The 14,983-nt window shown below is 42.4% G+C and overlaps 1 protein-coding gene across 1 annotated transcript in view; it reads left to right on the top strand.

Moving 5' to 3' along the window:
- The window catches only part of LTK (leukocyte receptor tyrosine kinase), an 88,925-nt gene that overhangs the window by 61,523 nt on the left and 12,419 nt on the right, over positions 1-14,983 (top strand). The window contains exons 11-22 of the mRNA XM_030451821.1: positions 1,537-1,647; positions 3,349-3,526; positions 3,989-4,139; positions 6,052-6,183; positions 6,732-6,888; positions 7,733-7,915; positions 8,394-8,492; positions 8,978-9,130; positions 9,857-9,967; positions 10,572-10,758; positions 11,584-11,674; positions 14,781-14,845. Of these exons, the coding sequence (XP_030307681.1) occupies positions 1,537-1,647; positions 3,349-3,526; positions 3,989-4,139; positions 6,052-6,183; positions 6,732-6,888; positions 7,733-7,915; positions 8,394-8,492; positions 8,978-9,130; positions 9,857-9,967; positions 10,572-10,758; positions 11,584-11,674; positions 14,781-14,845 (1,618 nt within the window). The remainder of the gene's footprint in view (positions 1-1,536; positions 1,648-3,348; positions 3,527-3,988; positions 4,140-6,051; positions 6,184-6,731; positions 6,889-7,732; positions 7,916-8,393; positions 8,493-8,977; positions 9,131-9,856; positions 9,968-10,571; positions 10,759-11,583; positions 11,675-14,780; positions 14,846-14,983) is intronic.

The raw sequence follows: 14,983 nt of genomic DNA, 5'->3' as shown, positions 1-14,983 counted from the left end.
AAACAAAGCTTTGCCTTAGGATACTCAGTTGGGATGCTTCAATGAAATCCATACAGACACCCAGACTGAATCTCTGTTTCAGAGGGTGAGTTACATTCCTTTGCTCTGGATAACATAACCAGACTTCTTCTACATCTCTAAGCATCACTCTGGTGACCTCTTGGATTTGTATTTCCATGTAGGCTGTGGGAGACCAAGCCTCTTTTCTGGCTCTGCATCACCCATTTGGTTTTCCTTCTTGTCTTTGATCCACTTCATTTGTTTTGGGTTAATTTCATTTTTCACTGGCTTGACAACTTCATCCATTGAAGTTCTCTATCTCAGAATGAGCAGAGTGCAGTACAAAGCTCCCTTTTACTTACATCCATGAATGTGCTTTCAGTCAGACCTGGGGGGAATATTTTCAGGACCAGAAGCTCAGCAAGGTCTCCACGCTTCAATTAGTTATTTGGCCTTTCTGACACAGCTAACAAGGGTGTTAATTATTGCCATTTAAAGCAATGGCTTTGCAGCAGAGATAATTGTCCATCTGGAACTGAGTCTCTTTTCAATAGAGCACCAACCAGCTGTTAGAGGCTCACGACTGGAACAAATTGAAATATTTGTAATATTTTTCGACTGATGAAAAATGTTCAGTATTAAATTGAGTGCTCATTAAAGTGGAGGAAGTCTTTCCTTTTTTCAATACAGATTTTCCAATCAAAGATCTGCATAAAAATGGGTCATTTAAGTACTGAAGCAGGATGCTTGCACATTATAAGGCTAGGGTTCATTTATTACTTTTTCCTGTTATAAAATAGCTTTGGTTGTGTGGTGTTCTCAATGCATTCAGATGCTTTGATTCAGCAATTGCTTTGAAGTCCCTTCACTTTAAGAAAGGGCTGATTTTTCAAGGCCTGTTTCACTGGTCAGAAATTTAGCATTTTGTTCTGTGTCTTTAAAAAAGTTTTCTCCAAAGATTTGTGGGCTGCGTTAAGCCACAAATGTACAGCTGTTTCTTAGCCAGGCATGTTACTGAGATGTAATTTGATTTATTATTTTATTTGCTAAACCAAGTCTGAGGTGTTCAAAGTTGGTTGCTGAGAGGTGTCTTATCTGTCAGGCTGGTTTACTTACCATGATGCCAATCAGAACCAAAAAGAACAATTTTTATCACTCTCCTCCACTCATTTTCCTGTCCATAGTTATCACGTGTGCCTTTGACCAGCAGAGCATCAGTACCTGGTACCTGTTCTCCTACACTGTGCTTTCCCTAAGATTTCCTATAGTCACAGACAATGCAAATTTGCTGCATGAGTTAACATGCAGGGTTTGTGTCCTTGGGAAGAGCCACTCACCTCAGCTAACAGGGTAACTAACCCAAGACATGAGCCAGAGAGAGTATTAAAAAATTATGATCATTTAAAACACCTTTTCTGCCCAAGGTACTCTTTACTTATCTTAACTTAATGGTTGTATTTGGTTCATTCATGTGATCTTTAATTTTTCCATCTCTTGTTTCTGCCATCCTCCCATCTCTCTCATCCATTCTGCAAGCTGTCACAGGAAGAAAACCAAATTATTTTGGTGGGAAACGCCAGTACCCACGGGAGATCAGTACCCTGGATGAGCACCTTCTGAACCCCCTGGATGAGCCCTCCCTCCCAGGTAGAGGATTCCATGTTGAAAACCTATCTCCTGGCTATAAGGGGTTGTTCCCCTCCCCACTCCTATGTGTGATCTGATAGCAAGAGGGCAACTAAATATAATCCATCCCAAAGATATAGAGACCATGTCAGGGAGTGTCTGTTTGGTTACAGGGCAGCAGTTTGCTGAAGCCCAACTCATTAGTCCTTAAATAGTAGGACCTTTTTAAGGAAAAATAGAATATTTAAGGAGCTTTAAGGAAAAGCAGAAGCTGCAGAGTGCACCAAAGTCAGTTCAGGAATAAAAGGTGTAGACCAGTACAGAGAGCTGGAGGGAGCAAGAGATTCTCTGGGTGAGCAGTGAAGCTGAACCTAATGAGTGGAGAATTGGGGTGTAAAGCTGAATATCCAGGGAGGGGAAGTAAGTGAGGATCTGAAAATCTACTGAGAACACAAACTGGGTGAAAAATAAGGAAATCAAGGGACACTGGGAACCAGTTAACTGATACCAGTAGAGACTGCCATTCTGGAGGAATTCACCCATTCTCTATGGGTGAGAAGAGCTATCTAAAGGAAGGACTGAAGACAGAAGGTTGGGTTTGAGGCTTGGGTTTTTCCTTTAAATCTTTGTGACTTTTACAGCTATTTTAATCATTCAGCTCTTAAACAAATCTACTTCTGACTCTTCCCTTGTTTATGCACTGCATCATACAGTTTCTAGATACATTATTGAATAGTTTTATTCTTGAACCTCATTTGCTGGACAAGATGAATATTGTTTGGATCTTGGACAAGGGTTATGAAATGGAGGAGTTCTGCTGCATTGTTGTGGAAACAAAAGAATACTTCTAAATAAGAGCAAGGAAAAGTTTGCTTGGAGGAAGAGGGCCCCCACTGAAAGTAGCAAGAGGCTCTCCTGACTGCTACAAGGCTTTTATGCAGCCTGAGACAAGAAACTTAAGAACTCACCATGTTTTATAGATAGTCATTAGTTGTAATGGCAGATGTGTTCAACTTTTATATCTGTGTAAATGCTTCAGTGCTCATCTGGCAAGTTGAATAATATCTCTTTGCTTCATGCTCCCAGTAAGAAATGTGATAACTTGCATAAATCACTCTCAGAAGTCCACCCCAATTGATGGGGTTTATGTGCAGTCAGTGATTTATTAGTCTGCAGAAAATAAGGTGAGAGAGGAAAAAGGCAAACAGTGAGTATGTAAAGAGCAGTTGTTGTGCTCTGACTAGTAAAAGGTTGGGTTAATATAAATATTCTGTGGTCATATAGTTAAGGATGGTATCGTGGTGGATTCTATCACAAGGGAGTTGCATTGAACTGGATCAGACAAATTTAACTTTAGCAGGTACTGACTTTCAAGCTCTTTGCATTGTTAATGAAAGGTTAAGCATTTTTTATATGATTATACTAATTAGCATGTGATCAAACAGCTGTATTGAGTTTTAGAGCCTTATAGAGATCATATAGTATTACAACACAGTTTTTCTGTTGATAATCTGTTTTTTATATAAAAATCATTTATGTTCTTTTTGAATGAACATGATGTGAATTTCATTATCAAAGGACCATTAAGGGGACCTATCCAGAGGATCAGTTTGTTTTAATAACACTTGTCCTTTGGTTACATGGTTCTGTGGCTTATTGCACATGGCTGGGCAATAAAGGGAAGCTCACACCTGCCCCAACTCTTGCTGGTTTTGGTCACAGGGGACACATCTGTTGTTCTCTGGTGGTTCACAACGTGTGGTGCCAGTGGTCCACATGGCCCAACTCAAGCCCAGTGTGACAGTACCTATAGGAACAGCAACGTGTCCGTGACTGTGGAGAAAGAGGGGAAACTCCGGGGAGTGCAAGTCTGGAGGGTGCCAGCCTCAAACAGATACAGGTGAGTAGCTGGAGAGGCAGCCACATTGAACTCCTTTTTTGTTTGTGGAGCTTCAGCAAACTTTATAAGAGTGGAACCATCTGTACTGACTGGGTGGAGGGGGCAGTGAAATAAGAAATAGGAGCACTGACTCCAGGTCTATGTCTGAGCTATTGTGAAGCATGGGAGGATGGAGTGACTTGGAAGAGATCAGGATAGGAGTGAGTGTGGGCATGTGGGGCAGTAAAAGTGTCCAGTTCCCAAACTTTGGTCTTCTAGGTTTGGCTCTAGCAGCTATTTGGTCCTGAAATATCTTCTCCAGTGCTCTGGAGTTGGTCTGGAGCTTTATGGGTCTCAAAGAACAGCCAAACCAAAGGCTGCTCTGAGGTTTGGAAGTGCAGGCTTGGGAGAGATGGAAGACAGAGTTGCTTTGGGTGAGAATGTTTGAGATTTGCCTCTTTAACTGCTTACTTTTTCATCCAGGATTTCTGCCTATGGAGCAGCTGGGGGGAAAGGAGCCAAAAACCACAATAAGAGGTCTCACGGGGTCTTCATCTCGGCCACCTTCCAGCTGGAGAAGGATGAGCTGCTGTACATCTTAGTGGGGCAGCAAGGGGAGGATGCCTGCCCTGGGGTGAGGACTGAACAAGCACATGTGGGCAGAGACTTTGCAGGCACAATCCAGTGAGATTCAGTGGGTGGCTTGGGGTTTGGTGATGAAAGAGAAATCCCAGTGTCCAGCAAAGAAATCCAGTCAGGAGAGTGGGAAGAACTAATAAACTAAATAAGACAGCATCTCAAAACTGTTGTAAAGAACTCTGAAAAAAAAAAAAAAAAAACTAGCCCAAAATATGAAGCCCACAGGAACTTTGCTAAAAGCTCTTAGTATTTGAAATAAGTCCTTCATCAGCTTTCTTCTGGCTATTTTAATCAAGGAGCTAGCAGGAAAGAGTTGTGTGCTCCCTCTCTTATTTTCCACAGTCTAAGTTTCTATCTGCCAGGTTTTTAGATTATTTTCTATTATTTATGGAGCATCCAGCAACATTGTGGCTACACTCTGTTAAAGATGCTCTAAGCTTAAAGCCTAAGGAAGGTCTGACTCCAAAGCCTATCAAAACTGGTGGGAATCTGCCCATTAACTACAGTAGCCCCTGGATTAGGCATTTGGAATGGCAAAAATCCCAGTCATAAGAAACAGAAACTCGAATGCTTATATATTTGTCCTCTAAACAAAATGATTTGAAAGTCCTTTTATCACTTAGGCTCAGAAGTTGTCTCTTTTCAGCATAAATTCTTTGGTATTCCCTCTTTGCAGGAATGTGATCTCTCAGCTCCTGTCCTCTCTTTTGCCCACAGACTGATGAATTTTGGAATGCACTCACTATCCTTGTAAAATTCAGAGTCAAGAGCATAGGATGCCTTACATAGATACTGAAACACATTCTAAAAACAGCCTTTTTCACTGTAGATAGTAATTGCATCTATTTAAATAAAACATGCACTTGATTATAATTTGTCCATTATTCCCTTGCATTTCATTACTTGTTTTCCAAATTGCAAAGTATAACCCAGCCCTGACTGGCTTGCTGTAACAGATGCTACTGGAAAAACTTTCCAATCCTTTTTCCCACTTCCAAAACCCAACTTTCTTTGACTTTTGGAAATCCTGATGGAAATTTGGGGTAACCAATGTTAGCTTTTCTTTCTCTGAAAAAGTTCTACAGCTCCAAAACTTCATTCTTTCTGCCTAGATTTACCCCAGTTGCTTTTCTGTGGTCCTTTTATGCCTTATCCTCATCTTCCTCTTTGAATGAGAGGACTCAGGTAGGAAAACTGGTGCTGTACTTCTGGACTAGAAATATACACTTACAACTCACTCCAGAAAATTCACCTGCCCTGGGGTAACATAACAGTTTCTGCAGCCATTCAGACATCATCATCTGAGTCAAGCTGGACAGATTTACAAAGTCATTGAAACTCTTGGAAATCATTATCACACAAAAAAATATAAGGTAACAGAACACTATTTTTTCAGCCTTTTCAGTGTTCTCTTATATTTAGCAGGAATAGGAAGCCAGGACTCCAGATTTCTATTCCAAGATGTCAGTAGGTCACTCATAACTATGTGCAGGTCACTTCTGTCTGCTTTATGCATTTATGACCTTGAGAAATATTTATTAAATACAGCAGTAAAGAAGTTCTGGGAATTAACCCATAATTCAACATGTTTTAAGGTCTGGGCCGTAAGAAGTTTTAAATATACAAAATATGAATCATGTGATATCAATTTATTGCTGTATTGCTTTGGGGTTTTTTTTTCTGTGAGCATTTATATTTTCACTTGCAAATCAGAGGTAGCAAACAAATCTATCCCTCAGCTGTTGGTCATTGTAAATGAGTTTGTTTTCCACAAAGGTTATATATATACTGACTTATATATGCCTGTTACACAGCACAAACCATACAACATTATTATACTGAGATATAAAAACCACTCTAGAGTTGGATTTTGCTGACATCTGAGTGCATCTCTTGCCTTCTTTCAGGGCAATCCTGAAACCCAGAAGATCTGCTTAGGGGAGTCATATCTCATTGAAGAAGATTACAAAAAAAGAAAGGACCTGAAGGACTGGGCTGGAGGAGGTGGGGGTGGAGGAGGAGCAACCTACATCTTTAGAGTAAGGATTTCCTCTTTGCATCCTGTCAGTCAAAGCATCTAGATTTCACTGTCATAAGATACTCAGTTATTAAAAAAGGTGATTAAAAAGGAGTCTCCCTCTCCATCCCTCCTTGCATTCCTCCCTCCCTCTCTATCCTTCTGTATCTCTTTGTCTTTTTAATTTAAATTCTTTGTCTCTTTTCTTGATTGTACTTGTCACTGTCACTAAGCTAGCTGAATAGGTCCTTCAGTTCTTCAGTCATTCTGTTCTTGACAGCTCTGGTGTGGGGGTCACACCAGGATCCCACCTAAATACTAGCAACAGTCTTAATCATAAAATTCCCAAATCCTGGTGTTTAGTTAAACACTTACTTTGTACACAATGTACAAAACATTGGAACACAATGTAAAACAGTTCTGTAATGAACTTGGGAAAAATCATTAGCATTGCCCTAGCCTTGGACCAGTCCTCTCTGGGATACTTTCAGGCTTTTTGATGAGTTTATGTGAATTCACATATCCAAGGGATGCCCAATTTTTCTGATGTTTGTTGGGGGGGTTTTGCAGCAGAAGGATGGGGGTTTCGAACCTTTGCTCATCGCAGCAGGAGGAGGAGGCAAAGCTTATCTGAAGGCTCAGGAGAGCTCCCTGGATGATGTAGCCCTGGAGCAATTTGAGAACAGCACTGCAGTGCCAGGAGTCAGTGGGAGAACAGGGGCAGCAGGTGAGGCACTGAAACCACACAAGGTCTGAATCTGATGGCTGAATGCATACCTTTTCCTATAGGCATGAAGTGTGAAGGAGCTGCTTTTTAATTTTTCTGCGGCAGTAGGTGTTAGAAATATGCTGGTGGTCTATAATTGATATCTTCTTATCTCATGTGTCACCAGCAAAAAGAGATTGCATAGGAGAGATGGTGAGTGCTTCATAGGGGCTGTTCCATAGAGGACTGCTTTATTCTATGGAATTACTTAGAGAATATTGTTTGGGGGATGGAGCCCACTCCTCCACACTGTGACAATGGTCTTTGAAGAGAATACTTCCTCCTTGAAACCCTTACAACAAGAATGATATTATGGCAATTATATCAGAAACTGAAGCTTATTTATAATCTTGTAATAACTATGCCTAGAGTGCATTCCTAAGAGACAAAATAATCCAGTGGTTCTCCATCTCCAGCTATAATAGCTTTATGAGGGAGCCACTAGAGGGAGATGAGGAAATCCAGTTTATTACTTATCCAGTATCTCACAGGGCTGAAAGCCCTAACCAGTTACCCCGGAGCAGAATGATGGGTTTATTATTTCCCTAATATCAATAGAAATTGCTGCTAAGGTGCTGGTTATGGAACACATAGAACAGACTCTGCATTAGATTTCCACTTTGTTACTATCTGTCACATTGTACAACCTGTATTCTCTTAACATTAAATAAAGAGTTAACGTGAATGCAGACACTTAAAAAATTAATAAGGGCCAATCTCTGTCTCTTTACAGTTCCTCTCCACTTTCCTCTGCTTGTGCTTCCCTCACCTCTTCTTGTTCTGTTTTCTCACTCTCTGACTGCAGGTGGAGGTGGTGGCTGGCAAGGTGAAAGTCTGCTTCCTCAGGCTGGGAAATCTCTTCTGGAAGGTGGAGAAGGGGGTCAGGCTTGTCCCCAAGCACTAGCCAAGCTCCAGTGGGCAACCTCTGGTGGGTTTGGTGGGGGAGGAGGAGCTTGTACTTCTGGTGGAGGAGGTGGAGGCTACAGAGGTGAGTCTGCTGGAGAAATACTCAGAATATCTGATTTTGTCCCCTTCAGCTAAGGGCTAGAGCTATCAGTGATTCACAGAAATGTCAAGCTGAAGAGTAGGAACCCCACTCTCCTTTCTGCCATCCTTCTTTAATTGGGGAAATGAAGGTTATAGAAGTGTTCATATTTGATTAAGTATTTGGAATGTGTGCTGAATCACACCTTCACTCATTCCCAAGTTGCTCAGGGAAAATGTTCCATTTCTTTTTCCTGTTTAACGCTGGACTGAGACACCTTCCCTGGGATACATCACTTCAGTAACCTTGGTGCTGGCTAAGCCAAGTGACAATTTATCAGTCGAGGATGTTAGACAGAGTAATATCACTGGTAGGTTGAGGAGTGACCTCAGGTGGTAAGGGATTAATGCAACACTTCAGAGGCATTACATGCTTTGCAGTGTGACACTGATCAGCTGGACATATATTCTGCTTTCCTCAGGGGGACATGCCTCTGACAATGATGATATCACAGCTGGTGGGCAGGATGGCATCTCTTTTGTGAACCCCATTGGAGAGATCTTCTTGCATCCCCTGGCAGGTACAATATACTTCTTATTCCTCTTATTTATTTTCTCTCTCCTTTTTCCTTCTTCATCTTTAATTCCTCTTTCCTGCTCCCTCTCTTCTGGTCTTTTCTATTTATGCATTTCATTCAGACATATTTCACTTCAAGATCTTTTTAGCTGTTGTCTTTTAAGTATTTCTGTAGTGCTCTGGGATTTTTTTCCTCTCATTATCCAAGCCAGGAGAGACAGCAGTTATTACATGCAACTACACATCCTCAGCCCCAGACATTTCCAAGTCAATTCCCTTCAAAACCTCTCTGTTTGCTTGAGAGACCCAACACCTTCTGGGCCCCATCAGGTTCTGACCTGCCTACACTGCGTTGGACTCTCTTCTCTCCCATAGAGAACGAGAGAAATTATAGGTGCCTGATGGTTTGGTTTTTTTTTTTTTTCCATACTGGGACAAGATGGAAAAAGCTGAACTAAGCCCAACTGTTGTGTCTGCTTCCTTGTGCAGCCATGGAGAGTCATGGAGAGGTGGAGGTTCAGGTCTATCTTAACTGCAGCCACTGCCACTCTGACAACTGCAAGAGGGACCCTGACACCAACCTGCCAGTCTGCCAGTGTGAGATGGGGGCTGTGCTAGCCAATGACAATGTCACCTGCACTGGTAAGTTGGGGTGTTTTGTCTTCATTGGATCTCTACTCTTTGTTTCACCTCTCCTCCTGGCTTTTTTGATGGTCGTTTCCCCAAGTGACAGCTCCAGTGAGCACAGTGTTATGAAAAATGTCAGTCAAACAGATGTCTGAAAATTCCTGATGTCCTTTCCTTACCCACTGAGCTGCATCTCTCTCACTATCTCCAACATTCATGTTTGGATTAGGTAGAAGGTAAAATATCTGTGAAGAGGCACCGTGTAACTTTCCTGAGTGGGCACAGCATGTCAGGTATTTAAGTGTGACAGCCTCTCTGGCATAACATCCCACCCACTGCTGAGTTATTTGAGCCACACATTACTTCCTTCCACAGCATTTTCCCACTGTACCTGTTCAGGTGATGCCCAGTATTCATTGTCATTTCCTGACACAGACTCTTAGAACTCCAAAGCATCAAGACTGCAGAGGGTTGCAGCTTGTGAGCAGTGATGTTACCCGTTTAGAAAAAAAAAATGGATCTGTGCTTTATCAGTTAGTTTTCTATCTTCACAAAGTCTTCAAAATAATTTAGGTGGTTTTTTAACCTCTGAGGCTGTAGAGGAATTTGCTGTAATTTTTACAAGATGGTCTGGCCATGATCTCTCTGTGGTTTTCTGATATAGAAGCAACTTTCAGAGGGTTGGTTTACCTCAGCTCTCCCTTCTTTCTGATTAATGCACCTCTATTTTTCTTCTTCCAGTACCCCAAGGTCCTATGCCAGAGGGACAGCTGCCTCTCCCACTCCTCCTGGCTGTGGTGGCTGTAATTGTGGTGCTTGGAATGATCCTCACTTGTGGCAGCCTATCTATCAGTAAGAAACACTCCTCATCACCCTCTGACTTGGCTTTTCCCAGTTAAATTTGACAAAAGGAGACCTCCTAATCATGTGAAACTACTTTAGGGCCAGAGTGTTGTGGTCTCCTAAGGGAGAAAAGAAGCAATACAAACATCACCATAGCACAGTTAAGGACAAGCATAGTCCTGAAGGGTATGGACTGTCCTGGTGTGTGTCACAGTGAAAAAAGATTGGAAAATCCTCTTAGCAGGTGTTTATTTAACAGCTGCTGCAATATGGGCTGAAGCCATTGTCTGTAATTAAACATGGAATTCACTTCTGGAGATGGTATGGGTTTTGCCACTTGATGCCAGCAAGATATCTCGTGGAGCACCAGTTTCCCATCCGATGTGTGAAAAAGCAGATGAATCCCAAGTTGCTCCCAGGACTCTTCAAGAGTCAGATTGTTTGCAGATCCAGTATTAAATCACCAGAGAATATGAAAAAGAGTGTGAAACTGGTGAGCTAAAGATGCTTCTTGAATGTTTGTAATTGGAGTTGTTCCTTTCATGGATGCATGATCATTCCTCTCGAGGTGCTGATGGTTTCTGAGCCTTTTCATTTGCCTCCCCACCCGCAGTGTACCACCTTAAGAAGCAGCAGCTGGAAGGAACCAGAGCAAGACTGCAGAGCCCAGAATACAAACTCAGCAAGCTCCGTACATCAGCCATCATGACAGATTACAACCCCAACTACTGCTTTGCAGGGAAGGCAGCAACTCTGAGTGAGCTGAAGGAGATCCCACGGAAGAACATCTCTCTGCTTCGGTGAGCCTTCCCCTAGGGAATGATCCTGTGCTCTCTGGCACAGGAAAGGAAGCCTGAAGCAGAGGTTCACAGACTTATTTTACTCATCATCAGGTGTCCAGCACAGGAAAGCAAGGGGCACCTGTCTGATAGACAGGAAAACACCTCAAGTCCAAGCCAGCCAAAGAGATGTGACACTTTCTGTGTTCTCTAAGATATTTTGATCCCATAAAATTCTGAAGCAGAGTTCATGGATCTCCTTTTCCTTGTTCCCACACATAGCATAGGGTATTTAATCTCTGTGGGTTTATATGGTGTCCTGGATTACATTTGCCACTTCTGGCAGTAACTCCCTTCCAACTCTATAGCAGTTTTCCTTCTTCAGCATTTCCTGCTACAAGAAAATTGCTTGTCCCAAGGAAATACACATAGGATGCTCTTCAGCTCCATGCCATCTAGATGAAATCAATCAAAGTTACATAAACTCTACAATGAAAAACTTGATCATTCTTATGTACTATCTTACACTGTCTCCTGAAGATATCAGCTTGCAGCTACTTTATCCTGTTGCTCTCCAGTTCTTTTTTCCTTGCTATTGCCATGCTTGATGATGAGCAGGCTGCTTTATTTGTTCCTAACTATTAAGGATCCAATCTCCCTGCTTTAGTGACAGAAAATACTGAGAAGTTTTATTGGAATCTCTGAGATGAAAACAAAACTCTGTTGTTGTTTCCATCTCTTACAGCAGGTGCTATTCCTATTCTTGGGCTGGATGATGAGGGGAGTTTGGCCAATGCTCCGTCCAGGGGCACAGTAATAACTTTTTTTTTTTCTTCTTTCTTCCAGAGCACTAGGACACGGTGCATTTGGTGAGGTTTATGAGGGAACTGTGGTAGGCATTGCAGGGGATCCCAACCCTCTCCAAGTGGCTATCAAGGTGAGTATCCACAATTTTCATATGCAACAATAAATTATCCATAAGAGCCCCATTACTTTACTTCTATTCCAGTTGGAAATTCACATTTGTCTCCTGCATAGTAACATATACATGTGTGTGATGCAGCTTTCCACACATTGCCACATCCAGGGATTATAAACTTATTTTTAAGCTGTATGGCATTAGTGGCAGGTTGAAAGTAAATCATCTGTCTTGTTTGCTGCATGCCTAGTGGATGTAAACTGTGATCTAACCATGGAGGAGAACCTAAAAAGGAAAATCTGTTTTGTAAGCTCCATCCTCTTGCTCAGGAGAGATGGAATCAGTGCCCTCAAATGGGAAGTTGTGTGAAGTCAACTGGGGACTGCATAATATGATAAGTTGAAATAAAATAACAAATCCATTATCAAGAGAAATAAATATAGCCCCCTTGAAATCAACACAGAACCATCAGTTCACTCCAGCAGAGACTCTGCCACAATGGCTTTTCTGCCACTCTGATTTATAGATCTGACTAGCCAAGAAAAAAAGAAACTTATGGGGAAAAAAATAACAATAAAACAGACATTTGGGGACACTGGAGACTAGAAGGGGATTTCTAAATCTTGTATAAACAAGAGAAAGCCCTGGAAAATTATTAATATGAAGCACTTATGTGAAGGCAAACAATAAATATTTATAGTAATACTTACATCTTACTGCTTCTACAGTTTGGTAATTTTATTTACAGTAATATTTATGTCTTACTGCTTCTGCATCTCGGTAGTTTTGAGTTCTTTCTCCAAAATGTTTCACATGACATTAATATATTAAAAAATGTGGATTGTTTCTCAGTTACATATCCTTATGCTGAGAGTAGTGTTTGTCTACCATATCTGAAACTTTCAGGTAGTCTTTTATTATTGCATGGTGCTAAAGATGCTGCTGTCAATATAGATGGTGATATCAAGCTGAGTTCCCTGTCATTAATGGCAAGAGAGAACAGGCTGGTTTTCTGTGGCATTGCTGAGGTTTTGTCACTCAGGATTTTACTCAGCCCTGAAGTTAAGGATTTTCACACCCTGCTTTTGCTCTTTTACAAGATTTTGACTCAGAGAACAAGATCTAATTCTATGAGTTCAGACCAAACCATAGCCTCCATTCATAAAGAGAGCTTCTATTGTTATTTCTTCTGCCTTTCCAAGCCCTCTTAAAAAAAAAAAAAGAAAGGATCATGCATTATTATGACATTTTGTTATGAACTTCCCTGTGCCAGGGGTTTTCATGAAAGCCCAGCCCAGACACTTGGAAGCAGCAGGAACAGAGTGGAGGAAGCAGCACAGCACTGAGCCAGCCAGAAGCAGATCAGGATTTGTTCAGCTGGAACAATCTAGTGAGGATGCCACCAGTTTGGAAAGTGCCAAAAAAAGCCCAAGCAAAAATGGCCACTTCTTAGGCCCTCTGTGCCCACTTGTTCACCCAGTTCTGTGTCAATTGACACCCTGAACAGCACCAAAAGGTTTCTCTTCTTGGCTGGAATCCAGTGGAGTATCCATGGGGCCCAAGCTGTCAAGACGTGTTTCTATGGCAACCTCACCCCCCTGAGCAGGGAACCCCCCACTGCCCTGCTTGCAGTTTGGCAGCTGCAGCCAAACCGTTCCCTGGTGTTAAAGCAGTGGGCACAGTGCAGCCCCTGCTCCTGCTGCTCTCACTTCCTGCTCATCTGTGGCAGACTCCATCCAAATCTCCTGGCAGGAAAGCTGTAAGGCCACGTGGAACAATTATTTCAATCACGTGGCTTTAGGTGACACAGGACTTGGAAGCATCTGCTGCAATCTGAGCTTGCAGAAAAGGGAGGTCCGAGGTAACATCAAAATTTATTTTTGTTTTGGATGTGTGAAACAAAGTCCAACTGTAGGAATGGTCGGGTGCAAGCAGATTTTATTTGACAATTGACACAAGCAAAAATATAGAGCCAGGCAAAAGAGGGAGAGAGGAAAAGAAGATATAAGAGAGAGAGAGAGAGAGAGAAAAAGTGGTAAGAAAATGGTAAGAAAGAATGAGAGAGAGAAGAGAGGAGAAATAAAGGGTAAGAAAGTGGGAAGAATGAGAGAGAGAGAGAGAGAGAGAGAGAGAGAGTCACTACCAGGGGTCCAGCTGTCCAGCGAGGTTCTTCAGGATGGTGCTGATCCTGGACAGGGTCCAGTGCAGAAATGTCAGTGTGTCAAGAGACAACCCCAGTCAGAGCATGGACAGCCATATATATACCCCTGAGTGCCTTTTGTTCCCAAGCTGTCAGTCAGCCAGGATAGTTAGAAGACAGGCTGCCTGGAGGGGACAGAAGGGTGTAGCCCTCCACCCACTCATCAATTCTTATCTCCTTCCAGATGCCATTCCTCCCTCCTCTCTTCCAGCCACTTTAGCCAGGTACATAATCCAGGTGCCTCCAGGGGCATCCCAGCATTGAAGGTTGGCCCTCAGGAAAGGGGAGCAGTCTCCACCCATTCATCAGTTCTTATCTTCTTCCCGGTGCCATCCTTGTTCTGCTCTAGCCCCCTTAGCCAGGTACTTCACAAGTACAATCAAGGTGGCTCAGTCGTGCCTGGAAGGATGTCCCAGCATTGCAGGCTGGAGCTCAGAGAAGAGGAATAACCTCCACCCAACAGCTCTTACCACATCGAGGTGTCACCCCCTGCTCAGCTCTGGCCAGCCAGGTCCTCCACCCAAGCCAGTGCTATTCATTTTAAAATTACTCCTTTGAGACAGCTGCAAATCAGTGAGGTCAAGCTCACACAGGAGGGTAAATTTTCACACCTGTCATTTTAAAGTATTTATTCAATCTGTAATTTCCCACCTCGCTCCAGGACACTGCATAAAGTTAAACGCACACAAAAAAAATCTCCAAGTCATTCATTCAGCTGTTTCCTGTTCTAAGTTTAACTACCAAAGGGGTCACAAGCAGCCCAATGCGTTTGGCACTGGCAAAATGGGCACCTCCTCATGGGCTCCTAAAGTCATTCACATGTTGCGTGACCACTCTTTTTTGTCTTCTTGTTTTCCTCTGGTGGTCACTTAAAAATTCTCAGTCTTTGGTGGGATGGTCTTCACTGTCTTTACCTCTCAACAGACCCTGCCTGAAGTCTGCTCTGAGCAGGATGAGATGGATTTCCTAATGGAAGCACTGATTATCAGGTACAGTTTAAGGTTTTTATAGTGATGGTGGGCAGTGGGAAAAAGTAATGCAGGTAGTGAGAAACAATTATCTACTTGCTTGGGTTCAGAAAAGAAATACAGACTTATTTTTCACGACATGACATTTAAGTAGCACAG

The sequence above is a fragment of the Calypte anna genome, chromosome 5A, assembly GCF_003957555.1.
Source record: "Calypte anna isolate BGI_N300 chromosome 5A, bCalAnn1_v1.p, whole genome shotgun sequence".
NCBI classification, from domain to species: domain Eukaryota; kingdom Metazoa; phylum Chordata; class Aves; order Apodiformes; family Trochilidae; genus Calypte; species Calypte anna.
Note: the sequence above shows the minus strand (reverse complement) of the source record. Positions and strands in the feature narration are given on the sequence as shown.